This window comes from Mus caroli, unplaced genomic scaffold (assembly GCF_978045245.1).
Source record: "Mus caroli unplaced genomic scaffold, Mus_caroli_1 scaffold_19, whole genome shotgun sequence".
NCBI lineage: Eukaryota > Metazoa > Chordata > Mammalia > Rodentia > Muridae > Mus > Mus caroli.
The window spans coordinates 47682746-47707153 of record NW_028227274.1 but is presented as its reverse complement, the minus strand read 5'-3'; the positions used below and the strand labels follow the sequence as shown (position 1 = coordinate 47707153).

General features: G+C 38.5%; 1 protein-coding gene across 3 annotated transcripts in view; it reads left to right on the top strand.

The window, feature by feature from the left end:
* Nucleotides 1-24408, top strand: part of Dtwd2 (DTW motif tRNA-uridine aminocarboxypropyltransferase 2) — a 64951-nt gene that overhangs the window by 34646 nt on the left and 5897 nt on the right. For all 3 annotated transcript variants that reach the window (XM_021150841.3, XM_021150839.3, XM_029471749.2), the window contains one exon: nt 19113-19241. In XM_021150841.3, the coding sequence (XP_021006500.1) occupies nt 19113-19241 (129 nt within the window). The remainder of the gene's footprint in view (nt 1-19112; nt 19242-24408) is intronic.

Sequence of the window (24408 nt, the reverse complement as noted above, 5' to 3'; positions counted from 1 at the left end):
AGACAAAAGCAAAAACAAAGATACAACCAGCTAAAATAAAAAATGACAAAGAGTGAAACACACAAAAATACTAGCCACCCAACCAGCTGAAAAACCCACCAAACAAATTGGAAGCCAGTCAATGTGGTACACATCTCTAATCCTAGCACTCAAGAGGCAGAGGTAGGTGAACCTCTGTGCAGTCAAGACCATTCTCATCTACATAGCAAGTCCCTGGCCATCCCAGTGAGCCTTGTACTGAAAAGCAAAACTGTGCTAGCTAGTTTTATGTCAACTGCATACAATCTTGAGAGGATGGGATTTTTAGAAAATGCTTCCAGAAGACCAGGCTGTAAGCAGACAAGCCTGTAGGACATTTTATTAATTAATTAATGATCAGTGAGAGAGGTTCCAGTCTACTATGGGTGGTGCCACTGTTGGGCTGGTGTTCTTAGCCTCTATAAGGAAGCAGGCTGAGCAAGCCACGAAGAACAAGCCAGTAAGCAGCACCCCTTCATGGCCTCTGCATTAGCTCCTGCCTCCAGGTTCCTGCTTGGAGTGATGGTGCATGCCTTTAATCCCAGCACTCTGGAGGCAGAGGCCATCTGAAACCCTGGGGGGTGGGGGTCGGGATATCACCAGTCTGATGGGCTGTTCTGACTTCCTTTGGTGATGAACTGTGATATGAAAAATAAGCCAAATAAATCCATTTCTATCCAAGTTGCTTTGGGTTATGGTGTTTCATCAAAGCAATAGTAACCCTAATTAGGACAAAAATTGGTACCAGGACAGGGGGTATTTCTGTGACAGACCTGAGCATGTTTGGGGAGGATTGTTAAAAGACTTTGAAACTTTGGGATAGAAGTCATTGAGTGTTGAGAGCTCAATGGGCTGTTTGGCAGAAGCTCAGAAGATTAAGAATGTTGAGTAGTGCAGACAATGGAGGCCTGGCTTACGAAGATTCAGAGGAAAGCAAAAACTACACGTCATTTGTGTCAAGAATCGGTGGTGTCTGGTTAGTTGGAACTGAAGAATTTTTTTGTGATTAACAAGATGGGGGTTGCACTGAATCTGTAGATTGCCTATGGTAGGATGGCCATTTTTAATAATCTTAGCAATCCAGGCACATGGGAGATTTTGTTTGTTTGTTCTTTTCATACAAGTCTTTCATTTGTTTGGTTAGGGTTACCCTGAGATATTTTATATTATTTGAGGTTACTGTGAAAAGTGCTATTCCTTGATTTCTTTCTCAGTCTGTTTGCCGTTTCTGTATATATAGGAAGGCTACTGATTTTCTCGAGCTCATTTTGTATCTGGCTATGTTGCTGAAAGTGTTTATCAGTTTTAGGAGTTTCCTAGTGGAATTTTTAGGGTCGCTTATGTATACTATCATATCATCTGCAAATGATAGTTTGACTTCTTCCTTTCCAATTTGTATTCCCCCTGATTTCTTTTTGGTATCTTATTGCTCTTGCTTAGACTTTACTGTATTGAAAAGGTATTAAGAGAGTGGACAGTCTTGTCTTATTCTTGCTTTTAGTGGAATTGTTTTGACTTTCTCTCCATTTAAGTTGGAGTTGGCCATGGGCTTGCTGTAAGCTGTCATTATCGTGTTTATCATAAAGGGGTGCTGGAGTTTGTCACAGGCCTTTTCTGCATGTGATGAGATGATCATATGTTTTTCTACCAGTTTGTTTATATTGTGGATTACATTTATTGATTTTTTGTGTGTTGAATTGTTCCTGAACCTCTGAGATGATGTATTTTTGATCATCATTGTTCTTTTTGATGTTCTTGGATTTGGCTTACAATTTTTTTTCCCTCTGAGACAGGGTTTCTTTGTGTAGCCCTGGCTGTCTTAGAACTCACTCTGTAGACCAGACTGGCCTTGAACTCAGACAGAAACACCTGCCTCTGCCTCCTGAGTGCTGGGATTGAAAGCATGCATCACTGTGGCACAGCTGGTTTGCATAGGAGAAACTGGTCTGTAATTCTCTTTCTTTGTTGAGTCTTTGTGTTGTTTGGGTATCAGGGTAACTGACTATGGCCTCATAAAATAAATGGGGCCATGTTCTCTCTGGTTTTGTTTTGTGAAATAATTTGAGGGGTATTGGCATTAACTCTTCTGGCCCTGTGCTTTTCTTTGGTAGGATTCTTTTAATAACTGCTTCTATTTCACTAGGGTTATAGGTTTGTTTAAGTTGCTTATCTGACCTTGTTTTAACTTTGGTAATTGGTATGTATCAAGAATATTACCATTTCTTTAAGATTTTCCAATTTGATGGAGTACAGGTTTTTAAAGTATGTCCTTATGATTGTTGGATTTTCTTGGTGTTTGTTGTTATATCTCCCTTTTCATTTCTCATTTTGTTCATTTGAATATTTACTCTCTGCCTTATAGTTAATAAGGTTTTCTCAGTCTTACCAATTTCCTCAAAGAACCTACTCTTTCTTTCATTGATTAATTGTATTATTTCAGTCCTGCGTTTGATTATTTCTTGCCATCTACTTCTTTTGGGTATGATTTTTTTCCATTTTTGTTCTGGAGCTTTGAGGTGTGCTGTTAAGTCACTAGTATGAGATTTCTCCATTATTATTATTATTTTTGGGTAGACACTTAGCTAATTTAGCTTTTAGAACCCTCTTCATTATATCCCATAAATTTGGTATGTTATATATTCATTTTCACACATTTATAGAAAGTCTTTAATTTCTTTTTTTTAATATTTTTTTTATTACATATTTTCCTCAATTACATTTCCAATGCTATCCCAAAAGTCCCCCATACCTTACCCCCACTTCCCTACGCACCCATTCCCATTTTTTATGGCCCTGGCGTTCCCCTGTACTGGAGGATATAAAGTTTGTGTTCCAATGGGCCTCTCTTTCCAGTGATGGCCGACTAGGCCATCTTTTGATACATATGCAGCTAGAGACAAGAGCTCCAGGGTACTGGTTAGTTCAGAATGTTGTTCCACCTATAGGATTGCAGATCCCTTTAGCTCCTTGGGTACTTTCTCTAGCTCCTCCATTGGGAGTCCTGTGATCCATCCAATAGCTGACTGTGAGCATCCACTCCTGTGTTTGCTAGGCCCCAGCATAGTCTCACAAGAGACAGCTATATCTGGGACCTTTCAGCAAAATCTTGCTAGTGTATGCAATGGTGTCAGCGTTTGGAAGCTGATTATGGGGTGGATCCCTGGAAATGGCAGTCTCTAGATGGTCCATTCTTTTGTCACAGCTCCAAACTTTGTCTCTGTAACTCCTTCCATGGGTGTTTTGTTCCCAATTCTAAGAAGGGGCACAGTGTCCACACTTTGGTCTTCATTCTTCTTGAGTTTCATGCGTTTAGCAAATTGTATCTTATATCTTGGGTATCCTAAGTTTTGGGCTAATATCCACTTATCAGTGAGTACATATTGTGTGAGTTCCTTTGTGATTGTGTTACTTCACTCAGGATGATGCCCTCCAGGTCCATCCATTTGCCTAGGAATTTCATAAATTCATTCTTTTTAATAGCTAAGTAGTACTCCATTGTGTAAATGTACCACATTTTCTGTATCCATTCCTCTGTTGAGGGACATCTGGGTTCTTTCCAGCTTCTGGCTATTATAAATAAGGCTGCTATGAACATAGTGGACATGTGTCCTTCTTACTGGTTGGGACATCTTCTGGATATATGCCCAGGAGAGGTATTGCTGGATCCTCCGGTAGTACTATGTCCAATTTTCTAAGGAATCGCCAGACTGAATTCCAGAGTGGTTGTACAAGCTTGCAATCCCACCAACAATGGAGGAGTGTTCCTCTTTCTCCACATTCTCGCCAGCATCTGCTGTCACCTGAATTTTTGATCTTAGCCATTCTGACTGGTGTGAGGTGGAATCTCAGGGTTGTTTTGATTTGCATTTCCCTGATGATTAAGGATGTTGAACATTTTCTCAGGTGCTTCTCTGCCATTTGGTATTCCTCAGGTGAGAATTCTTTGTTCAGTTCTGAGCCCCCTTTTTTAATGGGGTTATTTGATTTTCTGGAGTCCACCTTCTTGAGTTCTTTATATATATTGGATATTAGTCCCCTATCTGATTTAAGATAGGTAAAGATCCTTTCCCAATCTGTTGGTGGTCTTTTTGTCTTATTGATGGTGTCTTTTGCCTTGCAGAAGCTTTGCAGTTTCATGAGGTCCCATTTGTCAATTCTCGATTTTACTGCGCAAGCCATTGCTGTTTTATTCAGGAATTTTTCCCCTGTGCCCATATTTTCAAGGCTTTTCCCCACTTTCTCCTCTCTAAGTTTCAGTGTCTCTGTTTTTATGTGAAGTTCCTTGATCCACTTAGATTTGACCTTAGTACAAGGAGATAGGAATGGATCGATTCGCATTCTTCTACATGATAACAACCAGTTGTGCCAGCACCATTCGTTGAAAATGCTGTCTTTTTTCACTGGATGGTTTTAGCTCCCTTGTTGAAGATCAAGTGGCCATAGGTGTGTGGGTTCATTTCTGGGTCTTCAATTCTATTCCATTGGTCTATTTTTCTGAAGTTATACCAGTACCATACAGTTTTTATCACAATTGCTCTGTAGTAAAGCTTTAGGTCAGGCATGGTGATTCCACCAGAGGTTCTTTTATCCTTGAGAAGAGTTTTTGCTATCCTAGGTTTTTTGTTATTCCAGATGAATTTGCAGATTGCTCTTTCTAATTCGTTGAAGAATTGATTTGGAATTTTGATGGGGATTGCATTGAATCTGTAGATTGCTTTTGGCAAGATAGCCATTTTTACAATGTTGATCCTGCCAACCCATGAGCAAGAGAAATCTTTCCATCTTCTGAGATCTTTATTTTCTTTCTTCAGAGACTTGAAGTTGTTATCATACCGATCTTTCACTTCCTTAATTAGAGTCACGCCAAGGTATTTTATATTATTTGTGACTATTGAGAAGGGTGTTGTTTCCCTAATTTTTTTTCTCAGCCTGTTTATTCTTGGTGTAGAGAAAGGCCATTGACTTGTTTGAGTTAATTTAATATCCAGCTACTTCACTGAAGCTGTTTATCAGGTTTAGGAGTTCTCTGGTGGAATTTTTAGCATCACTCATATATACTATCATATCATCTGCAAAAAGTGATATTTTGATTTCATCTTTTCCAATTTGTATCCCCTTGATCTCCTTTTGTTGTCGAATTGCTCTGGCTAGGACTTCAAGTACAATGTTGAATAGGTAGGGAGAAAGTGGGTAGCCTTGTCTAGTCCCTGATTTTAGTGGGATTGCTTCCAGCTTCTCACCATTTACTTTGATGTTGGCTACTGGTTTGCTGTAGATTGCTTTTATCATGTTTAGGTATGGGCCTTGAATTCCTGATCTTTCCAAGACTTTTATCATGAATGTGTGTTGGATTTTGTCAAATGCTTTCTCCGAGTCTAAGGAGATGATCATGTGGTTTTTGTCTTTGAGTTTGTTTATATAATGGATTACGTTGATGGATTTCCATATATTAAACCATCCCAGCATCCCTGGAATAAAACCTACTTGGTTTTAATCAGGATGGATGATTGTTTTAATGTGTTCTTGGATTTGGATAGCGAGAATTTTATTGAGCATTTTTGCATCGATATTCATAAGGGACATTGGTCTGAAGTTTTCTATCTTTGTTGGATCTTTCTGTGGTTTAGGTATCAGAGTAATTGTGGCTTCATAGAATGAGTTGGGTAGAGTTCCTTCTACTTCTATTTTGTGGAATAGTTTGTGAAGAACCGGGATTCGATCTTCTTTGAAGGTCTGGTAGAACTCTGCACTAAACCCATCTGGTCCTGGGCTTTTTTTAGTTGGGAGACCATTAATGACTGCTTTTATTTCTTTAGGGGATATGGGACTGTTTAGATCGTTAACTTGATCCTGATTTAACTTTGGTACCTGGTACCTATTTAGAAATTTGTCCATTTCGTCCAGGTTTTCCAGTCTTTTTGAGTATAGCCTTTTTTAGAAGGATCTGATGGTGTTTTGGATTTCTTCAGGGTTTGTTGTTATGTTTCCCTTTTCATTTCTGATTTTGTTAATTAGGATGCTGTCCCTGTGCCCTCTAGTGAGTCGGGCTAAAGGTTTATCTATCTTGTTGATTTTCTCAAAGAACCAGCTCCTTGTTTGGTTGATTCTTTGAATAATTCTTGTTTCCACTTGGTTGATTTCGCCCCTGAGTTTGATTATTTCCTGCCGTCTACTCCTCTTGGGTGAATTTGCTTCCTTTTGTTCTAGAGCTTTTAGGTGTGTTGTCAAGCTGCTAGTGTGTGCTCTCTCTAGTTTCTTTTTGGAGGCACTCAGAGCTCTGAGTTTCCATGAGGAATCATTTTAAGGTAATGTCCATTAAGCAGAATAGAAAGTTTTCCATGTGGTTGGATTTATATTCTTTTTTTTTTTTTTTTTTAAGATTTATTTATTTATTTTAGGTATATGACTACACCATTGCTCTCTTCAGACCAGAAGAGGGCATCAGATCCCATTACAGATGGTTGTGAGCCACTATGTTGTTGCTGGGAATTGAACTCACTACCTCTGGAAGAGCAGTCGGCGCTCTTAACTGCTGAGCCATCTCTCTAGACCCTGGATTTATATTCCTTTATTAGACTAGTAGTAAATTGAAAGTTAAGTTGTGAGATTTCCTCTATTTATTTCTGATTTTAAAGGAAGTATGACTATAAATATTGGAAAGTGATAGTCCTGTCTGACAAACAATAATTGGCATTTCTATACAATATGCCTTTTGATCATTTATACTGTGGGTATTAATTACATGAATAATTTTACTAATATCTATCTATGAGGAACCTTCCTCGGCTCTCCTGTGACATATTTTTTAATCAGTTTTATGGATTTTTTTTATGTTTATGTTTCATCTTAGTTTTTGGCTGGTAGATTACTAAATCCATGAGAAGAGGAACTGTGGTCTTACTGTGTTACATTTAATAAATATTTATTTATTTGCATTACTGGGACTTGAGTCTAAGATCTTCCCCAGGCGAGGCACCTGCTGGATCTCTGAGATTCATCCTCAGAAAATTCTTTACAAATGGTAAACACTGATACCTTTGTGATTGCTCATTTGTGTTGCTATAAGGGAGCACTACAGACCGAGTCATGGGTAACAAACAGAAATTGGTTCCCTACAGTTAATTGAAATTGAAAAGTCCAGAAACAGTTTTCCAGCAGGTTTGGCAATTGTCATTCTAAGACAGTGCCTGCCTTTTGTGTTAGAAGGTGAGGAAGCGAACTGAGATCAAGATAAAGACCTACTTCTTGGGGGCTGGAGAGGTGGCTTAGCAGTTAATAGCATTGAATGATCTTCCGAAGGTCCTGAGTTCAAATGCCAGCAACCACATGGTGGCTCACAGCCATCTGTAAGGAGATCTGACGCCCTCTTCTGGAGTGTCTGAAGACAGCGACAGTGTACTTTCATATAATAAATACAAATTTAAAAAAAGAGACCTTCTTTAGCTTTTTTATTGCCTGATTTTATTTAGTCATGAGGATACTACCTAACCAAAACCTATTAGCCAGTTTGGTCCCATTTCCAGTACTGTCACAGTGAGAATTATTTCCAGTATAGGAATTCTGTGGGACATGTTTAAGGATAAAACCACAAAGGCTCCCAAACCACCATAAACATTTCTGTATCTAATTAGAAGTTAGACTTGAAGACAGAAGAGCCAAGCCTTAAACAAAAACACAAAAGGCATAATAATACAGTTAATTTATTACACACACACACACACGCATTTTTTTGTTGTTTCTGTTGTTTCGAGACAGGTTTTCTCTGTGTTAGCCCTGGCTGTCCTGGAACTCACTCTGTAGACCAGGCTGGCCTCAAACTCATGTATCTACCTGCCTCTGCCTCCTGAGTGCTGGGATTACAGGGATGCACCACTCTGCCAGGCTAGACTTGTACCTTTTTAATGTTCTCTTGATTTTTATCTTCTTGCATAATAAGAAAAAAAATTTATATTTAGCAGCCCAATTGACAGTTCATGTTGGTCATGTTATTTTGTTTTCATTAAATTTATAATCATTGAATATATTATGTAGCATCCTCTGTATAATTACAATTATATTTTGTTTCATAATTGTATTTTCCATAGTCATTTAAATTATGCTTAAGCTAATTTATTGTTCACTATTGGGTTAGTTGCTTAATTGTAGTGTCCTAGGTAAACCTTTATACATGCTATTTACGTGCTACTAATAAAATATTACACAATTTGAAAGGTTTTTTGGTTTTTTTTTTTTTTTTTGGTTTTTCGAGACAGGGTTTCTCTGTGTAGCCCTGGCTGTCCTGGCACTCACTTTGTAGACCAGGCTGGCCTCGAACTCAGAAATCCACCTGCCTCTGCCTCCCAAGTGCTGGGATTAAAGGCGTGCGCCACCACGCCCGGCTCTATTTATACTTTTTAAATTTGATACTGGTTTCTGTGAATTGCTTTTAATTTTCTCACGGGAGTGTTAGAAATGCTGTTTTGTGGTTGGCTGTGCCCATAATGTTCTTACCAATGTCTGTGTTAGTGATAGTTGTCTCACTTGCCTGTTGCTGCCTGCACAGAGAGCACCTAACACAGCAGGACCGAGACCACTCAGTCACATGCACTGAAGGAGAAGTTCCCTAGGCATGGGTAGTGCCTGTGCTCTAACTGCCAGTTCACGGTGTGCTCTGAGATGGGCACCAGCTTTCCTCTGGAGTCTGACATGTGGCCTGTGTGAGGCAGAAGGTGGCTGCGTGACTAGCCTCCAGGAAAACTGTAGTACTATTTCTGAGATGCTCCTCCTGTAGCCAACACTGCAGATACTGTTAGGATTCGCTGCTGCCGGACTTATGTGCACCTCGTTCTATTCCTATTATCACTACTGTTAGAGGGCTCTAGGAACCTCATGCATGCTTTCACTGGGACCAGACCCCTGGGTCTTTTTGTTTCTTTTGCTTTTGTTTCTTTTGCTGTACTAATTCCTAATCACAACACTGACTTTGGGTGTTTTAGTCCTGGCAAGTCACTGAATCTTTGAGTAGTTACGGGAACACTTAAAACACTGTATAATAGGCGTCACTGAAACTTAGTGTCTCAAAGCCCCAGCTGTTTTACATTATCTCACAGTCCAGTCACAGTTCAGTATGCTGCTGACAGAGCTCACATTGAAATATCCATCACATGGTCGGCCTGGACTAGAAGGTCAAGATAGTTTCTGCAAATACCTGGCACACTGGCATGTATAACTGGATGGTGGAATCAGACAGTTGGTTAGAATGGATACCTGTAGCTTTTGTGATATTAACACCCCAAATGAAACCAGATTAGACAGATTATTTAATTTTTTATTTTATATCCTGGACTACTGTGTATTTTTATTAGGAAGAAAAACTGTAGTCCTGAGTTCCCTATTTTTGCATGTATGTACATTGTATAGAAGCTGGTTATTGAAAGCAAGAGCACAGTGAAACCACTGAGCAGACTACTTGATGAGTAGAACGAAAGGTTTATTAGGGAGTCACACTATTTACTGGGGTGTGGTGGGGGTCAGAGAGAACAGCAAAATGGTGGAAAAGCAAGCAGATTTTATATGACTGTCAGCGGGGTTGTGGTCTTTGAGCTAATACAGGCTATTCAGACTGACCAGGAACTAGATGCCCTTGCCTGAGGCAGTTGGCCATTGTGTGGATAAGGGTCTTCGTGATTTTCATTGTAATATAGAAACCCACCCTCCTTTAGGCTTCTGTTTACCCAATAGCAATCCTTCTGCTTACTTGGTCAGAGCCCCCTTCCATTTACGACACTGGTCTTTTGAGGCCCTTTTGGACCTAACAGTAATTCCTTTCACCTCTTCCCCAACTATCTTTTTCAAATCTTAAGGAACATGTTTTTATTCTTTGAATGATTCTATGTGCATAGATCTTTGGTTGTCTTATTAATACATAACGTCCTCTCCTGGCTCTGGTATTTCTAAGATAAGCAGTGCTTTGATTATATACTCATTATAGGGTGTCTGTTCTTCTCCCGTTTTAATTTCAACCTTTTCAGGTTGATACTGTATTTGGGAATAAAAATCTGTCCAGCATATAAAACTGAGAGCTAAGGTACACTTTAACTTTTGTTCTCCAGAAGAAATATGGAGGAAAGACTTCTAGTTATAGAACATATTACAGGTTCTATTCTATGACTAGAAATTCGTTTTATTTACTATAGAAACATTTCCAACATGTTAAGAGAAACATTTCTTGTTTACTCCTTTGTAGCTCCTGATAGACCTTGTAGTCCTTCCCTCTGAAGCATGGAGAATCTTCAAATCTTATCTAGGGATAATTTGATCTTTTCATGTACAGATTCATTCAGTGCTTCTATGTGAGTGTTAATTTGTTTATATTTAATACTTGAGTTTGTATTTTAGCATTAATAAATGATAACCTTTTGGAGGTATTACATGTTAGAAAATAATTTTGGATAAATTTTATTTTATGTAAATAAAAATTGAGGTATAAATACTAGTGATTTCATGTCATTATGAATTAGCAAGCTTGAGAAAAGAAGAAAGGAATGAGAAGCGGGGTCTTCTGACTTCAAATCTCTCTGCTGGTCTTAGTCTTTCCTAGGTTCCTCTAGTTTTTAGGGACAGCTATGTGCCCATCTTTGTCTGGTCAACGGATTTGTTTTGTTTGCTTTTTTCTTCCTTCCACTTTGCTTTGCTTTGCTTTGCTTTGCTTTGCTTTTCCTTCCTTTCTCTCTCCCCTCCATCTCTTCTCTTTTCTTCTTTCTTTCTTTCTTTCTTTCTTTCTTTCTTTCTTTCTTTCTTTCTTTCTTTCTTTCTTTCTTTCTTTCTTTCATCTTCCTACTTTGTCTTGGTTGAGGTATCAGGATACTATACAATTGGCCTGCAGTGGAGGTTGAATAAATGATTTTAGCTTTGTTTTTGGAAACCTCAGGAGAACCACAAAACTTTTGTTGAATCCATGTTTCTTTATTTTAATACTCTGTCTAGATGAGTTAATTTTAGCCCTGAATTCTGAGTTCACAGTCTGCTTACCTTAATGGGACCCGGGCCTTGCCTTAAGTTGCTAGTATTTTAGGTCTTACTCTTACACACTGGATCACAGTCCTCCAACCACTTGCTTCAAAGTAGCACAGTGGGCTGACTCCCTCTACCTCTTATCTGTCCTTCTCATTAGATAGAATGATGGATGTTTGCTTGACTACTGTTTTGGTGCTACTGAAGACCTTATAATAAGTTTTGGGGGAAGTGCTGGTAGAGCTGGGAGGGAGGGATAACTGTGGTCTGGATATGTTGTATAAGAGAAGAATCTATCTTCAATTAAAGAATAAAATAACACACCTTTCAGATAAAAAAAGTAGTTGGTTTGGTCACCAGCGTTGGGTAGAACCTTATAATCACACTCCTTAATTTCTACTCCCTCCTTTTCCACAGTCATGGGTACTGACATTGAGATTCTTAATGCTCTTTTTGTGTATACCATTCATTATGGAAATCCTAAATTGCTAATTAGACATATAATTGTTTGTACATAATATGTTTTCATTCAGATTTTCTGCACTATTCTTGTGACGTTGATAATTTGGAATCTCATTAAAGCAGTACATTCTCAGTGTTCAGTTTGAAGGAGTGGTTCGGATCCGCCAGTCATTTCCAGATAGCTATGACTGAGTGGAATGAGGATATGAATATTATTATCTAGAATGAGAACATAGACTAAAATAGAGAGAGGGAGTGGGTTGGGGTTTTAGCTTAGTGGTAGAGCACTTGCCTAGCAAGCACAAAGCCCTGCCTTCAACCCTCAGCTCAGCTCTGGGGAGAGAGAAAGAGGGATGGGGAGAAGAGGGAGAGAGAGGAGAGGGGGAGAGAAGAGAGGGGGGAGGGAGGGAGGAGAGAATGAGAGAATATATATTTAAGATTGGGGCTTGAGAAACTGGAGTGTTTACTGTATGGGGAGCATACACTGTAAACGAGACTGTTGGCCTGATGGATGGAAGGGAAACCAGGGAATCTGGTGTCTTGACAGCAGGGCACGAGAGCTTCATTACAGTTGAACACTGCTGTCAGAGCAGTTAAAGTGAGGACAGGTTTAGTGCTGTGATAGTTGCTGCAGTGCTGCTTTTAGTAAGACAAGGTTTAATGGAGGGCAGAGATGGAAACCAGACAGTCTGGCTTAAGGGGCTAATGGAGAACCTTGATATGAAGAGTTTGGAGAGAAAAGGAAAAGAGTGGAAGCTGGTGGAATTGGGAGACCAGTGTGTGGGGTTGTTACTTTCTCCAAATAAGATAGGCTCAAGCTTGTTTTAAAGTCAGCATGGAGGATTTAGTTAAAAGAGATCAAAGTAAGAAAAGGAATGTATGATAGTGTGTTTCTCAGACAGTAGACAGGATGAATGAGGGTGTTTTGAACATTCTTTCATTTGAATATCTACAAGTAGACTTTGTCTCTTATTTAACTTTATTCTTGGTTTTAGCCATTTTAACCATAATAGCTTGTGCCTCATAGTGGTATAATTTGCATTTGTGTCCCTTATGATCAGCCAAGCATCTGTTTGAGTTTTGTCATTTGAGTTTCTTCAAGTATTTGTCCTTTCCTACTTGGGGGACAGTTTTTATTGTTGAGATGCACGACTTTAAAATATATACATAAACTATATCTTTGCCATATTTATGTATTACAAATATTTATTTCAGTTTCTACCTTGCTTTACATTTATTAATGTTGGTTTTGAAGAACATGTTTGTAACTTTAATGAAGGCCAGTTTGCTCCATTTTTCTTTTCTTTTTTTAAAAAAAATATTTATTTATTTATTTATTATACGTAAGCACACTCTAGCTGTTTTCAGACACTCCAGAAGAGGGCATCAGATTTTTTGTTACGGATGGTTACGAGCCACCATGTGGTTGCTGGGATTTGAACTCAGGACCTTTGGAAGAGTAGTCGGCGCTCTTAACCACTGAGCTATCTCTCCAGCCCCTAGTTTGCTCCATTTTTATGGTTTATATTATTACAATGAATTTTTATTAGTACTGAGCTTGATTGTTTTGTGGTTTTGTTTATATAAATTTTGTGGATAATTTTTAATGTGTGTGTGTGTATGTGTATACCTACATGTGTCACACTAGGTGTATGTCGAGGTAAGAGGACAACCTGTAAAAGTTGGTTTCTTCCCTTTACCATGTCCTGGGGGCCTGGGGATCAAACACAAGTTCTTGGGCTTGGCACCAAGTGTCATTTATTACTTAGTAAGCATTTTGTCAGTCTCATTTTACATATTTATTAAATACTCATGCCTTGATTTCATGTATGTAGTAAGTTGCAGTCATATCTGAAAGGGCCTACTAATGTTCGAGATGTTGGTGTTTGTTTTGAATCAGTGACTGTAACTTTAGATAGTCATATTATTTTCTGGTGATGCATAAGCCTCTAACTGTGTAAAATTCTTGGAGTACATTATTTAGAACTGTTCTGCATATCCACAATGAGAGGAGGCTGTGAGTAGCAGTGTATGCACTGTAGACTTGCATGCAACAGCTGTCACAGTTGGCAATGTCATCCTAGAGAAGTGCTGTATTAAATTGGTCCAGTGGACACAATTAATTCAGAAAAAGGAGCTGTTTGCATGACAGGCATGCTTGGCATAGTTAGGCAGCTGGTGTGATTATGTACCTCAGTTATGGGGCATGGTGGATAAAGCTGCCTCTGCTTATGAAAAGATGAGTGCACAGTATGAGCAGATGGTAAGAATACTTGACTTTCTAATACCTTGCCATATTACTAGTCATTGTTAAAGAATTGGGAATTTTTTTTGTATAATCTGAGAAATACCCTGAATATTAATGGAAGAAATTTAGATAACCTAAATCAGAAGAAAGATGACACTAAATTATATTTCATTGCTTTTAGAAGTTACTAATGAACTTCATTGTTGCTTATAACTGTTTTATAAACATGCAGGTAACCTTTGCATTTCCTAAGTTTATTGTTGTTTATTATAAAATGCAATACTTTAAAGTATTTTGCTTTTGTAGCCCATATATTTCTCTCTCAGAACATACACAAAACCACATCACTCACACACACACACACACACACACACACACACACATCTTTATGTAGGCACATGTACAAATGCAGCCTATATAAGCCATGACATTTCATGTACTTTTTACTGTCTCTTAGCTACTTTTTGGTATTCTTGCTAAGTATGTATGTCCCACATCAACTTGAAAGTGACTCTTTTAAAATTTATTGAACCAAAAGCAGATAGGTAGTATTCTATAATTTATGGAAAAAATTAAAAATTTATCATTTCCATTTTCTAAGGGGTTAGTCTGAATCTGAGAGATAAAATTAGACCATTTTATGTCCCATAAGTGTTGTGGCATCTGTTTTAAAGTGATCAATATTTCTGGCCTAGATTGAAGGCAGTGAAGGAATTTGTTTAGTTACATCATTGTCTGTTTTGCTAATACCACTCAATTTGGGGAAAAGGACCAGATTTAAAAAATAGTTTCTAGTAAGTTTTGAATGCTCCTTTTAGACTTTAAAGTGTGTGTAAATTTCCTGTAAGGGACAAGTAGATCCTCAGAGATACTACTTTAAACTACCTTTCACCTAAAGGGCAAAAAATAAGATCAAGTAAATAATGAGCCTTAATAATTCCTCAGTCATCTTAGCCATAAGCTTGTAGTAAAATATGTGTTTAAGAAATATACTTAAGAGTTTATTGATTTGTTTCCCACTTCTTAGAGTTATACCTTAAGTAGCTGCTGTGGATATATCCTGTGCCTTTTGATCTTTCTCAATTGACAGTTACTCTTATATTTTAGACATATATATATTCATATCCCTAGTAAATACTTGGTCATTTCCTATTTTCCATACATGTTTAGACCCAAATGAAATTTAAGGTCATTATAATATAATTTTTCTGTGTTTTCTGGTATTATATTATATAGGCAGTTGACCTGGACTTTTAGATGGATAGTCCAGAAAACACAATAAAAATGATTGTGTTGGTAGAAAAATCTTTAAATGTAGCTTTTGGTTCTTTAATAATATAAGAGCAAGACTTTCTGAACAGAGCGCCGATGGTATGGGCCTTAAGAACAATAAATGGAACATCACAAAACTAAAAATCTTCTGTACAGTAAAGGACCCCACCGTTCAGGCAAATTGGTAGGGAAAAGATTATTTTTTGTGCCAAGTGCACATCTGACATAAGGCTAATACTCAAAATATAAAAGAACTAAAAAACTAGACACCAAGAAATTGAGTACAGATCTAAACAGAGAATTCTTAAAAGAGGACACACAAACGACTGAGAAACAAATGTAACCCAACACTACTCTGAGATTTCATCTTACACCCATGCAAGTAACCAAAGCAGTAAAACAAGTGCCAGCTCCTGCAGGCGAGGATGCAGGGTCCGGGAAATGCTCATCCATTTCTGGTGGGAGTACAAATGTGTATAGCCACTGTAAATGAGTGTGGTTGCTTCCTTCAGAAACTAGGAGTTGTCTACCCCAAGATCTAGCCACACTACTTTTGGGTGTATACCCAAAGGGCATTTGATCATACTACAGAGACATTTGCTTAACCATATTCATTGTTGCTCTATTCATTATAGCCAGAAATTAGAAACAGCTTAGATACCCATCATGGATGAATGGATAGAGAAAATGTGTATTTACACACAATGGAATATACTCAGGGGTTAAAAAATGAATCATAAAATTTGTGAGAAAATGGTTGGAGCTACAAAAACCCATTGAGTAAGGTAACCCACACCCAGAAGGACAAATATGGTATGTATTTCTTATATGTTGGTGTTAGCTGTTACATCTTTGATAAGCAAACTATAATCCGCAGAGGTTAGGTGTAGAGCAAGGGACTGGGGAGGGAGGGAAGAATAGATCTCCCTAGGAAGAGGAAATAGAATAATTAATTTTAGATGGATGTGGAGGGTGTGCTGGAATGGGAGAATCAGAAAGGAAGGGGAGCTAATAAAGAGATGAGGCAGGGACTATGAGAAGGAACAGCTAAAGCTAAGGGCCATCGGAGAGGCTAAATGAAAACCTATTGCCATAGAAGCTTCTGGAAGTCTGTGTATGTATGATGATTATCTAAATGAAAGAAGCAAATAGGGGAGATGGAATGCCAACTGGACAGCTCTTACCACCATGAAGTTCCCAGTACTGGGAATGGATTACATCTCATTGAGTTGTTGACCAAAGGGGGCCCAAACAACTTAGGCTATTGCCAAGGCAATTGGTTGTTCTCCAGTAACTGATGACAGGCCCCTGTTGCTGAAGACAGCACCTATACAACTAGTTGAACATGGAGAGCTAGTAACTATGTAGAGCATTCACACCTACAGAGTAGTTAGTGTTCATGGTATTGAAAGGTACTTTGCACACTATCAAAGGAGAAAGGTAAACACCAATCCAGCTACAAAACCTAGGACTGGTTAAAAATAATCTTCCTGTGAGATATATTGGTATGATAGTGGCACAAAGCTTGTGGGCATAACCAATATCTCATTGGATTTAACGGCCACCCCATGAGGTGGAGCCCATCGGTAACAGCTCAGGTGGCCAAGAATATTACTGTTTTGCTGAAGGAATACAGCAATAAAATGATTCCTCATTACATTCTGCTGTACTATAGATCAATGCCTTGCTCAGTCATCATCAGAGAAGCTTCCTTCTGTAGCAGACGGGAACAATTACAGAGACCCACAGCCAGACAATGTGCAGAGAGTGAGAGACCTTGGAACACTCAGCCTTAAACAAGATGTCTTCATCACATCTTTCTCAGGACTCAGGGAACCCTGTGGAAAAGGAAGAGGAAAGAGTTTAAGAGCCCAGAAAGATGAAGAACACCAAGGAAACAAGGCCTACTAAATACAACAGATGCACAAGAGGATTCACAGAGACTGAGACAGAATGCACAGAGCCTGCGGGGTTGGGGGCTGCACCCAATGGGGTCCCAGTGATGAGAGGAAGTCTGTCTAACTCAGAAGCTATCTCCAGTTGTTAACAATTCACAGATGAATTAGACTTACTCTGAATGTGTAAACACAGCACATTTATGTCCAAGTTCACAATATAGCATTTCTTGCCCCAAATTGAGAGGTTAAAACTTATATATGGAAGCCCTCAAATGTATTCTTCATACAGTTAATGCAAATATTGTTGCATCCTCCTCCAGGAAAGAGATTTTGAATCATATAAGTGAAAAATCTCATCCCCTGCATTTTCTTATGATTTTCTAAATCATTCCACATAGAAGGGAAGGGGGTGGGGAGGAGCTGTGTGAGGGGATACGGAAGGAGCGGGGCTGATATGGGGATGTAAATTAATTAATTAAAGAAAAATTATTGACTAACAACTTTCCTCTGTTTAAATGCCCGAATAGATTTATACTTAACAGTTGTTTTCTTTTTCTACGCTGAATTTTGCTAGTATCAGATCTTATTTTAGTCAAAGGAGTAACATGTTTGTTTTTTTTAAACTGTTTTTCTAGTACCCCATCTCTCTCTCTCTCTCTCTCTCTCTCACACACACACACACACCACACATTTAAGTCTGCATACGAGAGAACATAATGCTTTTCATTTGCATCTGTTTTTCCTATAAATGTCACAATTTCATTTTTGTTTAGAACTACATAAAATTTCATTGTATATAAGTACCATGTTTCTAAAATTTAGTTTCTATTTTATTTTACATTTAAACTCATTTTCTCATGTTTTACTTTTATTAAAATAGATTTTTCCTCTTACATACATAATACTTACCGATTCGGGTTTCCCTCCCTCTTTTCCTCCTATTTCCTCCCCATCTTCTCTTCTATCCAGGTCTGTCCCCTTGGTATCTCTCATTAGAAAACAAATAGGCTTCTAAGGGATAATAATAAAATATAATAAAAACAAAAACTAACGTATTGGAATAGGACAAGACAAACACAAGGAAAAGAGCCTGAGAAGAGACAAGAAACAGATTTAGATTCAGAGACTCACTCATTCACACTCTCAGGAATTCCATAAAAACACTAAAATGAAAACTATAATAGGTTTCATTTTATAAAAGGACCTGTAGGGTAAAAAGAGAGAAAATATAAAAAACAAAATTAAAAGGAAAAAAAAAGAAAAGAAAAGAAAAGAAAAGAAAAGAAAAGAAAGGCCTTAACACAGTGTGAGCCAACTAACCTCCAAGGATGCCGTAGGGTCGGTTTTCTGCGGCCATGTGCCGGGCAGGCAACCCGTCCTTATGAGTAGTCTTCTGCCCAGCAACACTCCCATGGAGGAGATTAGACGTCCATTTACACATGCTTATCACTCGGAGATAACCTCAGGGTTAGTGGTGGAGGCATGCGTCAGCTTCTTTTAGTTCTAGGACCCTAACTGGTACACACCCATGCAGGTACTATGCATGCTTCCTCAGTCTGTGAGTTCGTGTGTGCGTTATTCATCCTGTTGATTTACAAGGCCTCATTTCCTTGCTGTCCTCCACCCCACTGGCTCTTACACTCTTTCTGCCTCCTCTTCTACAGGTTCCCTGACCTCGGAGGAGGGATTTGATGGAGACATGTCCTTTAGGACTGAGTGTTCCAAGATTTCTCATGCTATCTGTATATTGTCGGTCTGTGGGCCTCTGTATTTGGCTATAATGATGTTAGTTTTTTGAGGGGGAAATAAGGGGAAGGCAGATTGAGTTGAGGGCTTCCTGCATACTCAGCAAGGGCCTGACACTGAGCTGTATCCCTAGCCTCATGGTAATTTTTTTCCTGTTTTAAGCTATTCATTGGGTCATTTGGGAACTTTCCCATGTACCTGTTGGCTATTCTTTTGTGAAATGTGTACTTCCTGTTCTTGTCCTTACTGGAGGGTATATAGAAATTTGGATGTATTATGGGTAACTTTCTTCCTCAGATGTCTTTTTGTAGCTAGACTCTTCTGCTGTTCAGTAGTAACAACTAAAGATACTGATATGTTTAGTATTTCTGAACTTGCAATCTTAGGAGGAAGGTGAACAGTATTTACAAATATAGATTTCATCATTTTAAATTTAAGATGAAAATTAGATCTTATTACTTTGCTTTTGGTTTTAGGTGCAGTTAAAAACTAGCGTTTGTAGTCAGTATGTAATTCGGATGCAACCAACAAACAGGTGCCTTTCGACCCTGGAGTGTGCTGCTGTTGCTCTTTCCATCTTGGAGAAAAACAATTGCATTCAAGAGGTATGTGGAAGTCATAGATTTTAAAAGTAGGGTTGGGTTTTATTGAGAAAACTTAGATATGCATAACTTGTAAACTGTAAGCCAAATGGCAAGTGGAGTATATCTGCAGTAGATATTTATGGGATTTTAGTGTGTTGGTTTAGATTCCAGATTGCATTATTTAAATATTCCCACTGAGCTGTGCTAATCAGCACAGCATTCAGTAGAGGCTTAGGGCTGGATTTTTCCTTCACTGTTCTCTACTTCTTTTTTTAGTAGTTTGTATTCTTTAGTGATCAACTTTTTCTTTTTAATTAAAAGAACATTCTCCCGCAACATTGCTTGTTTGTATTGGTGATTTTATTTGAGGAGATTTGCTAACAGTCTCTTTACTTTCTGAAACTTTCTTAGAGTGTAAAATAGGTACTGACATGGATAGAAATGCCCATAGACATCAGCCTTATATTTAATTCCCATGAAATTCTAATGCTTTTATACACACACACACACAGACACACGTACATGTAATAGTCATCAGCAGAGAATAACACTTCAGTGAGATTAGTAATATCTCAACTTTTTGAGACATATTAGAACCTTTACATTTAAAGTAAAAGTATCATAAATAAATGATTTTTAAGGTGGGTTATGAAAAATAAGTAAACTATAATTTCTTACTCTGGACAAAAAAGTCAGAGGATGACAGTTAAAAACAAATGGAGTTAATGCCTCCAACACACATTCCTCCCCACAGACACATACATGCATGCCTGTGCATACAGCATTCTTCCTGCCTCTTCTTTCTCTCATTGTAGAGCATCTTTACTGTTATGAGACAGTGCCTTACTGGTGAATAAAATTTCAGCAGTGAATACAACCTAGTGCAGAGTGGCTGGAAGCCACAGAAACATTAATCTTGAAGAAAACAAACAAAAAGATCTCTAGGAACAGACCAGTTGACGAGTGATGGAGCCAAGGTTGAGTGCTTTGCCCCTCCTGGGGCCCTGAGCTGTGGAGACTGAGAGTTGGAGCCTATCTTCTTTTGATGAAAGTTGTGTTTCATAACAAGGCTTTCTCTAGATATGTGCGTAGACTGTTTCAGCGAAACAGTTTAATTCCCCCATGTCATCTTTGAGAACAACACAGCAATCCTAGGTCTGTGTTTTGAATGACCAGGATGTCCCAGCCGTGTCCCTTTCTTTGTTACCATCACCTTCCTCTGTCTGTGTAATTTATTTACATTTGTTCACTATTCTTTCTTCTTGATGTAACCAGAAACATTCACAGATAACAAAGAGCTGACATTGATTCCTGCTAAGTTCGCTCTGATAGTTTATGATATCTTAAAATAAAAGAAGAATCCTTATCATGACTACACAAGACTTGGGTAACTAGGTCCTAAGTGTAGTGTCTGAGAATAAGCAGTGGCTAACATACGTGTGATGGGATGGGACATGTTCCTCCTAATGGGTGGATTGAACATAAACTTCCATAATAACAGCGAGGGCCTTGAACCTTTAATCTCTTTACTTCAGCCTTCAGGGATAATCAAATCACAGTGGCCAGGAGTAGAGAAACAATGTCTCACAATCATACTCATGGCTTGGGTAATTCTAATATGATTGGTCATAGTATGAAAGGGAGACATGTGTAATGAAGCAGCTCAAGTTACTTCTTATAGAAAACAGATTTGCTCCTAATTTATAGTATAAGTTATTTTCTTGGAAAGTAAACCTTAAGGCCAATTTGTTAACAATTAGTTACAAAAAATAAGTAGCACACTACTTTGTGGAACACAATTACTGTCTTTTACAACAGAAGGTGTATTGCTTTCTTCCATGGGAGAAAAGCTATGGTATATTTCTGCTTGAAAACTTTGAGATCCTGGAAAAATATGGTATACCTTCATTCCATACACAGCAGGCTTCTAAGAATTAACAAACTTGATGTAACACTGAGTTTCAGTTGTTAGTTCATACCCATTCTTTATGCTAGAGCAACTTCCAAGCACAGGAAGGAAGTGAGAGACTGTGGGAGTGTGCCTCCAGGAAGGAGCACAGTACTGGAATCAGGGTTTCTCTGTGTAGTCCTGGCTGTCCTGGAACTCACTTTGTAGACCAGGCTGGCCTCGAACTCAGAAATCCGCCTGCCTCTGCCTCCTGAGTGCTGGGATTAAAGGTGTGTGCCACCAATGCCCGGCTGTACTTTTCCTTTTAAACGTATATAAGAATGCTTACATAGCCTTGGAATGCAGCTCAGTGAGAGAGAACTTGCCTAATATTTTCAGTCTCCATTACTGAAAAGAAATTACCTTACTGTCGAGTGAGATGTATTGTCAGCACAAGCACCTTTGCCTCTCAGTGCTCCTCAGATTTGACTGTGGATCTATAGAAGTTTAAATTACAGCTTGATGAGTTTTATTAGTGTACTATAATATTTACAACGAGGCCTTCAGCTTCTGGGTGTTTTTGTTTTTGTTTTTTCGTCGTCTTTTTGTGGGAAGTTTTACCCTACAGAATGTCAAAGACAGAAGTGTAAATTTAAGGTCCTTAGCTCTGTCCAGCATCAGTGATCGCTAAGAATGGCCCCTTGAAAGCTGTGACCACACACATGCAGGCAGAAGGATTCACATAACACTCATTTACCCCAAGTAAACACTTAGAAGCAAACTTGTTTTATAAATAGGATTTGCTTATGTACTCTCACCCAACCTGGTAATTCTTCTTTATATGGAAGCACTATCATTTATTGAACATCAAGTAGTGGTTTCAACACTATAGTTGTTGGGGTCCAGCATGCCATCTTTTGGTTACTATGATAATAGTTATACTAGGTGGACCTTATTTACTTATCTTGAAGCACATAACTAGTATGTGATAGTATCATCAAGGTAGACTACAGTAAATTAAAATTGTATAATTTTATGTCTCTCCCCATGCTGCTTGTCCAGTGGGAGTGCTCAGAGAGCCTCTGATAATGCAGTTGCTTAGGGACCCAATTTTATGGAAAACTACCTTGAAATCATTCCACTTGAATAAAGAAGAGCTAAGAAAAATGGTAAATTCTGCTTCATTTGTAATGAATGCTTCCACCCAAAGATGACATACAACACTTGAGCTCATATTTCATTAATTAAGTCTACTTGACATGTGTTGCTCTGATAAATTACTCTGAACAAAAGCAACATAGAGAGGAAAATTTAACTTCAAGATTGCAGTCCATCATTGAGGGAAATCAGGACAGAAACTCAAGTAGGAATTTGAAGTGGAAACCATAAAGGAATGCTTCTTTGCTGACTCACACACAGGTGCAAACCTAGCAAGCTTTCTTATACATTCCTGCATCATCTGCTCAAACCATGGTATCACTGTGGGTTGGTACCTCTAGTATCAGTTAACAAGACAACCCCCACAGGCATACCCTCAGGACAGTCTGATCTAAGCAGTCTTCAGTTAAGAGGCCCTTTTCAGATGACTCTAGGCTGTGTCAGGTTGACAGTTAAAAACTAAATAGGACAATGATCTTGGCTAACTTCTAAAGGGATCAAAAAATGGAAACGGATTTTTTTTTTTACCAAAACAAAAGATGACTTTATTATTAGTGGCCACCACAGAGATGAAATGGGAATCTTGTTTAGTTCTTTCTATTATTTAAGTAAACTTGATAGAGTCTTATCTTTGGATATCAAAGTTGGAAGTGTTTGGCCATAAAGAACATTAGCATTATTCTATCTATGGAAAGCCTAATAAATGTCAGAAGGTGAAGAGACTTTCAGTTGCTTCTGTTTATAGTCTTATCCATGTTTCCTAGAGACCTATGGTGTTTTACCATCTACTATGTACTTTGGGTTGTCTATTAAGTAACATACATACATTTCTCTACTTCCTTTCCTGTCTTTCTTATGAAAGAAATAATAAAACATACCTAATGGACTTTCTATAATAGTAAAGCGTGCACTAATGCTGTGTAGAGGTGTCCAAAATATTTATGTAGTGATTTGCACTGTTAGGAGTGTGTGGCCTTGTTGGAGGAAGGTGTGTCACTGTGGGCATGGGCTTTAAGACCCTCCTCCTAGTGGCCTGGAAGCTAGTCTTCTCCTAGAGGCTGGAACTCTCAGCTCCTCCTGCACCTAGCATGCCTGGATGCTACCATGCTCCAGTCTTGATAATAATGAACTGAACCTCTGAACCTATGAGCCAGCCTGATTTAAATGTCCTTGTAACAGTTGCCTTGGTCATAATGTGTGTCCACACCAGAAAAACTCAAAGACAGATGTTGGTACCAGGAATAGGGTATTGCTGTGATAGGCCTGACCATGCTTTTGTTTGGAAGAATGTGGAATTTAGGGCTTTGGAAAGCAGTGGAATGCTTTAAGTGAAGCTTAATGGGCTATCCTAGTAGGGATATGGAAGGCATTGTTGCTGATTTGAACTGTGTAAACCTGGTCTAAGAGGTTTCAGTGGAGAAGAATTTCAGTATGTGGCCACTGTTTTTGTAGTTGTTTGGTGAAGAATGTGGCTGCCTTTTGATATTGTCTCAGGAATCTACCAGAAGCTAAGGTAAAGAGATTTATATTGATTGCATAGGCAAAGGAAGTCTCAAAAAAGCCCAGCACAGATTTTGTTCTCTGGTTTAGCCTCATGAAGAGCATTCTGATCAAGCATAGCAATCCTAAATAGAAAAAATACAAAATATATGGTTTAAGTATTAAAGGGGCACCAGGAAGTGAAATGGGACCAAATCCTGTGTTTAAGGAGATAAACAGATTAAGGAAGTGGTGATCTCAAGGCAAGATCCCTCCCAACTACGCTTATTGTTTATGCTTGCAAATGAACAAGAAATAGTTATGTCATGTTATGTGTATTTACCTGGTTATTTTGTTTACATTTAGACTTTTAATCTGGAATAAACTACAATCTAGAAATGGAGAGTATACTTGTGATCCAGATCTTGAGGCTAGAAGACAGGCTTTTGTTTCAGACCTTGAAGAATAGTGGCCATGAAAAAGCTTAGGCCCAGGCATGGGGCTATACACCCATTTCCCAGGAGAGAAATACAAAAGGATCCCCGAGTTCAAGGCCAGCCTAGAATAGAGCAAGTTCTAGATGAAGAAAAGCTTAAGTCTAGGTGTGGTGGTAGGTGCCTTTAAATCCAGCTTTCAGGAGACAGAGCCATGCAGATCTCTGAA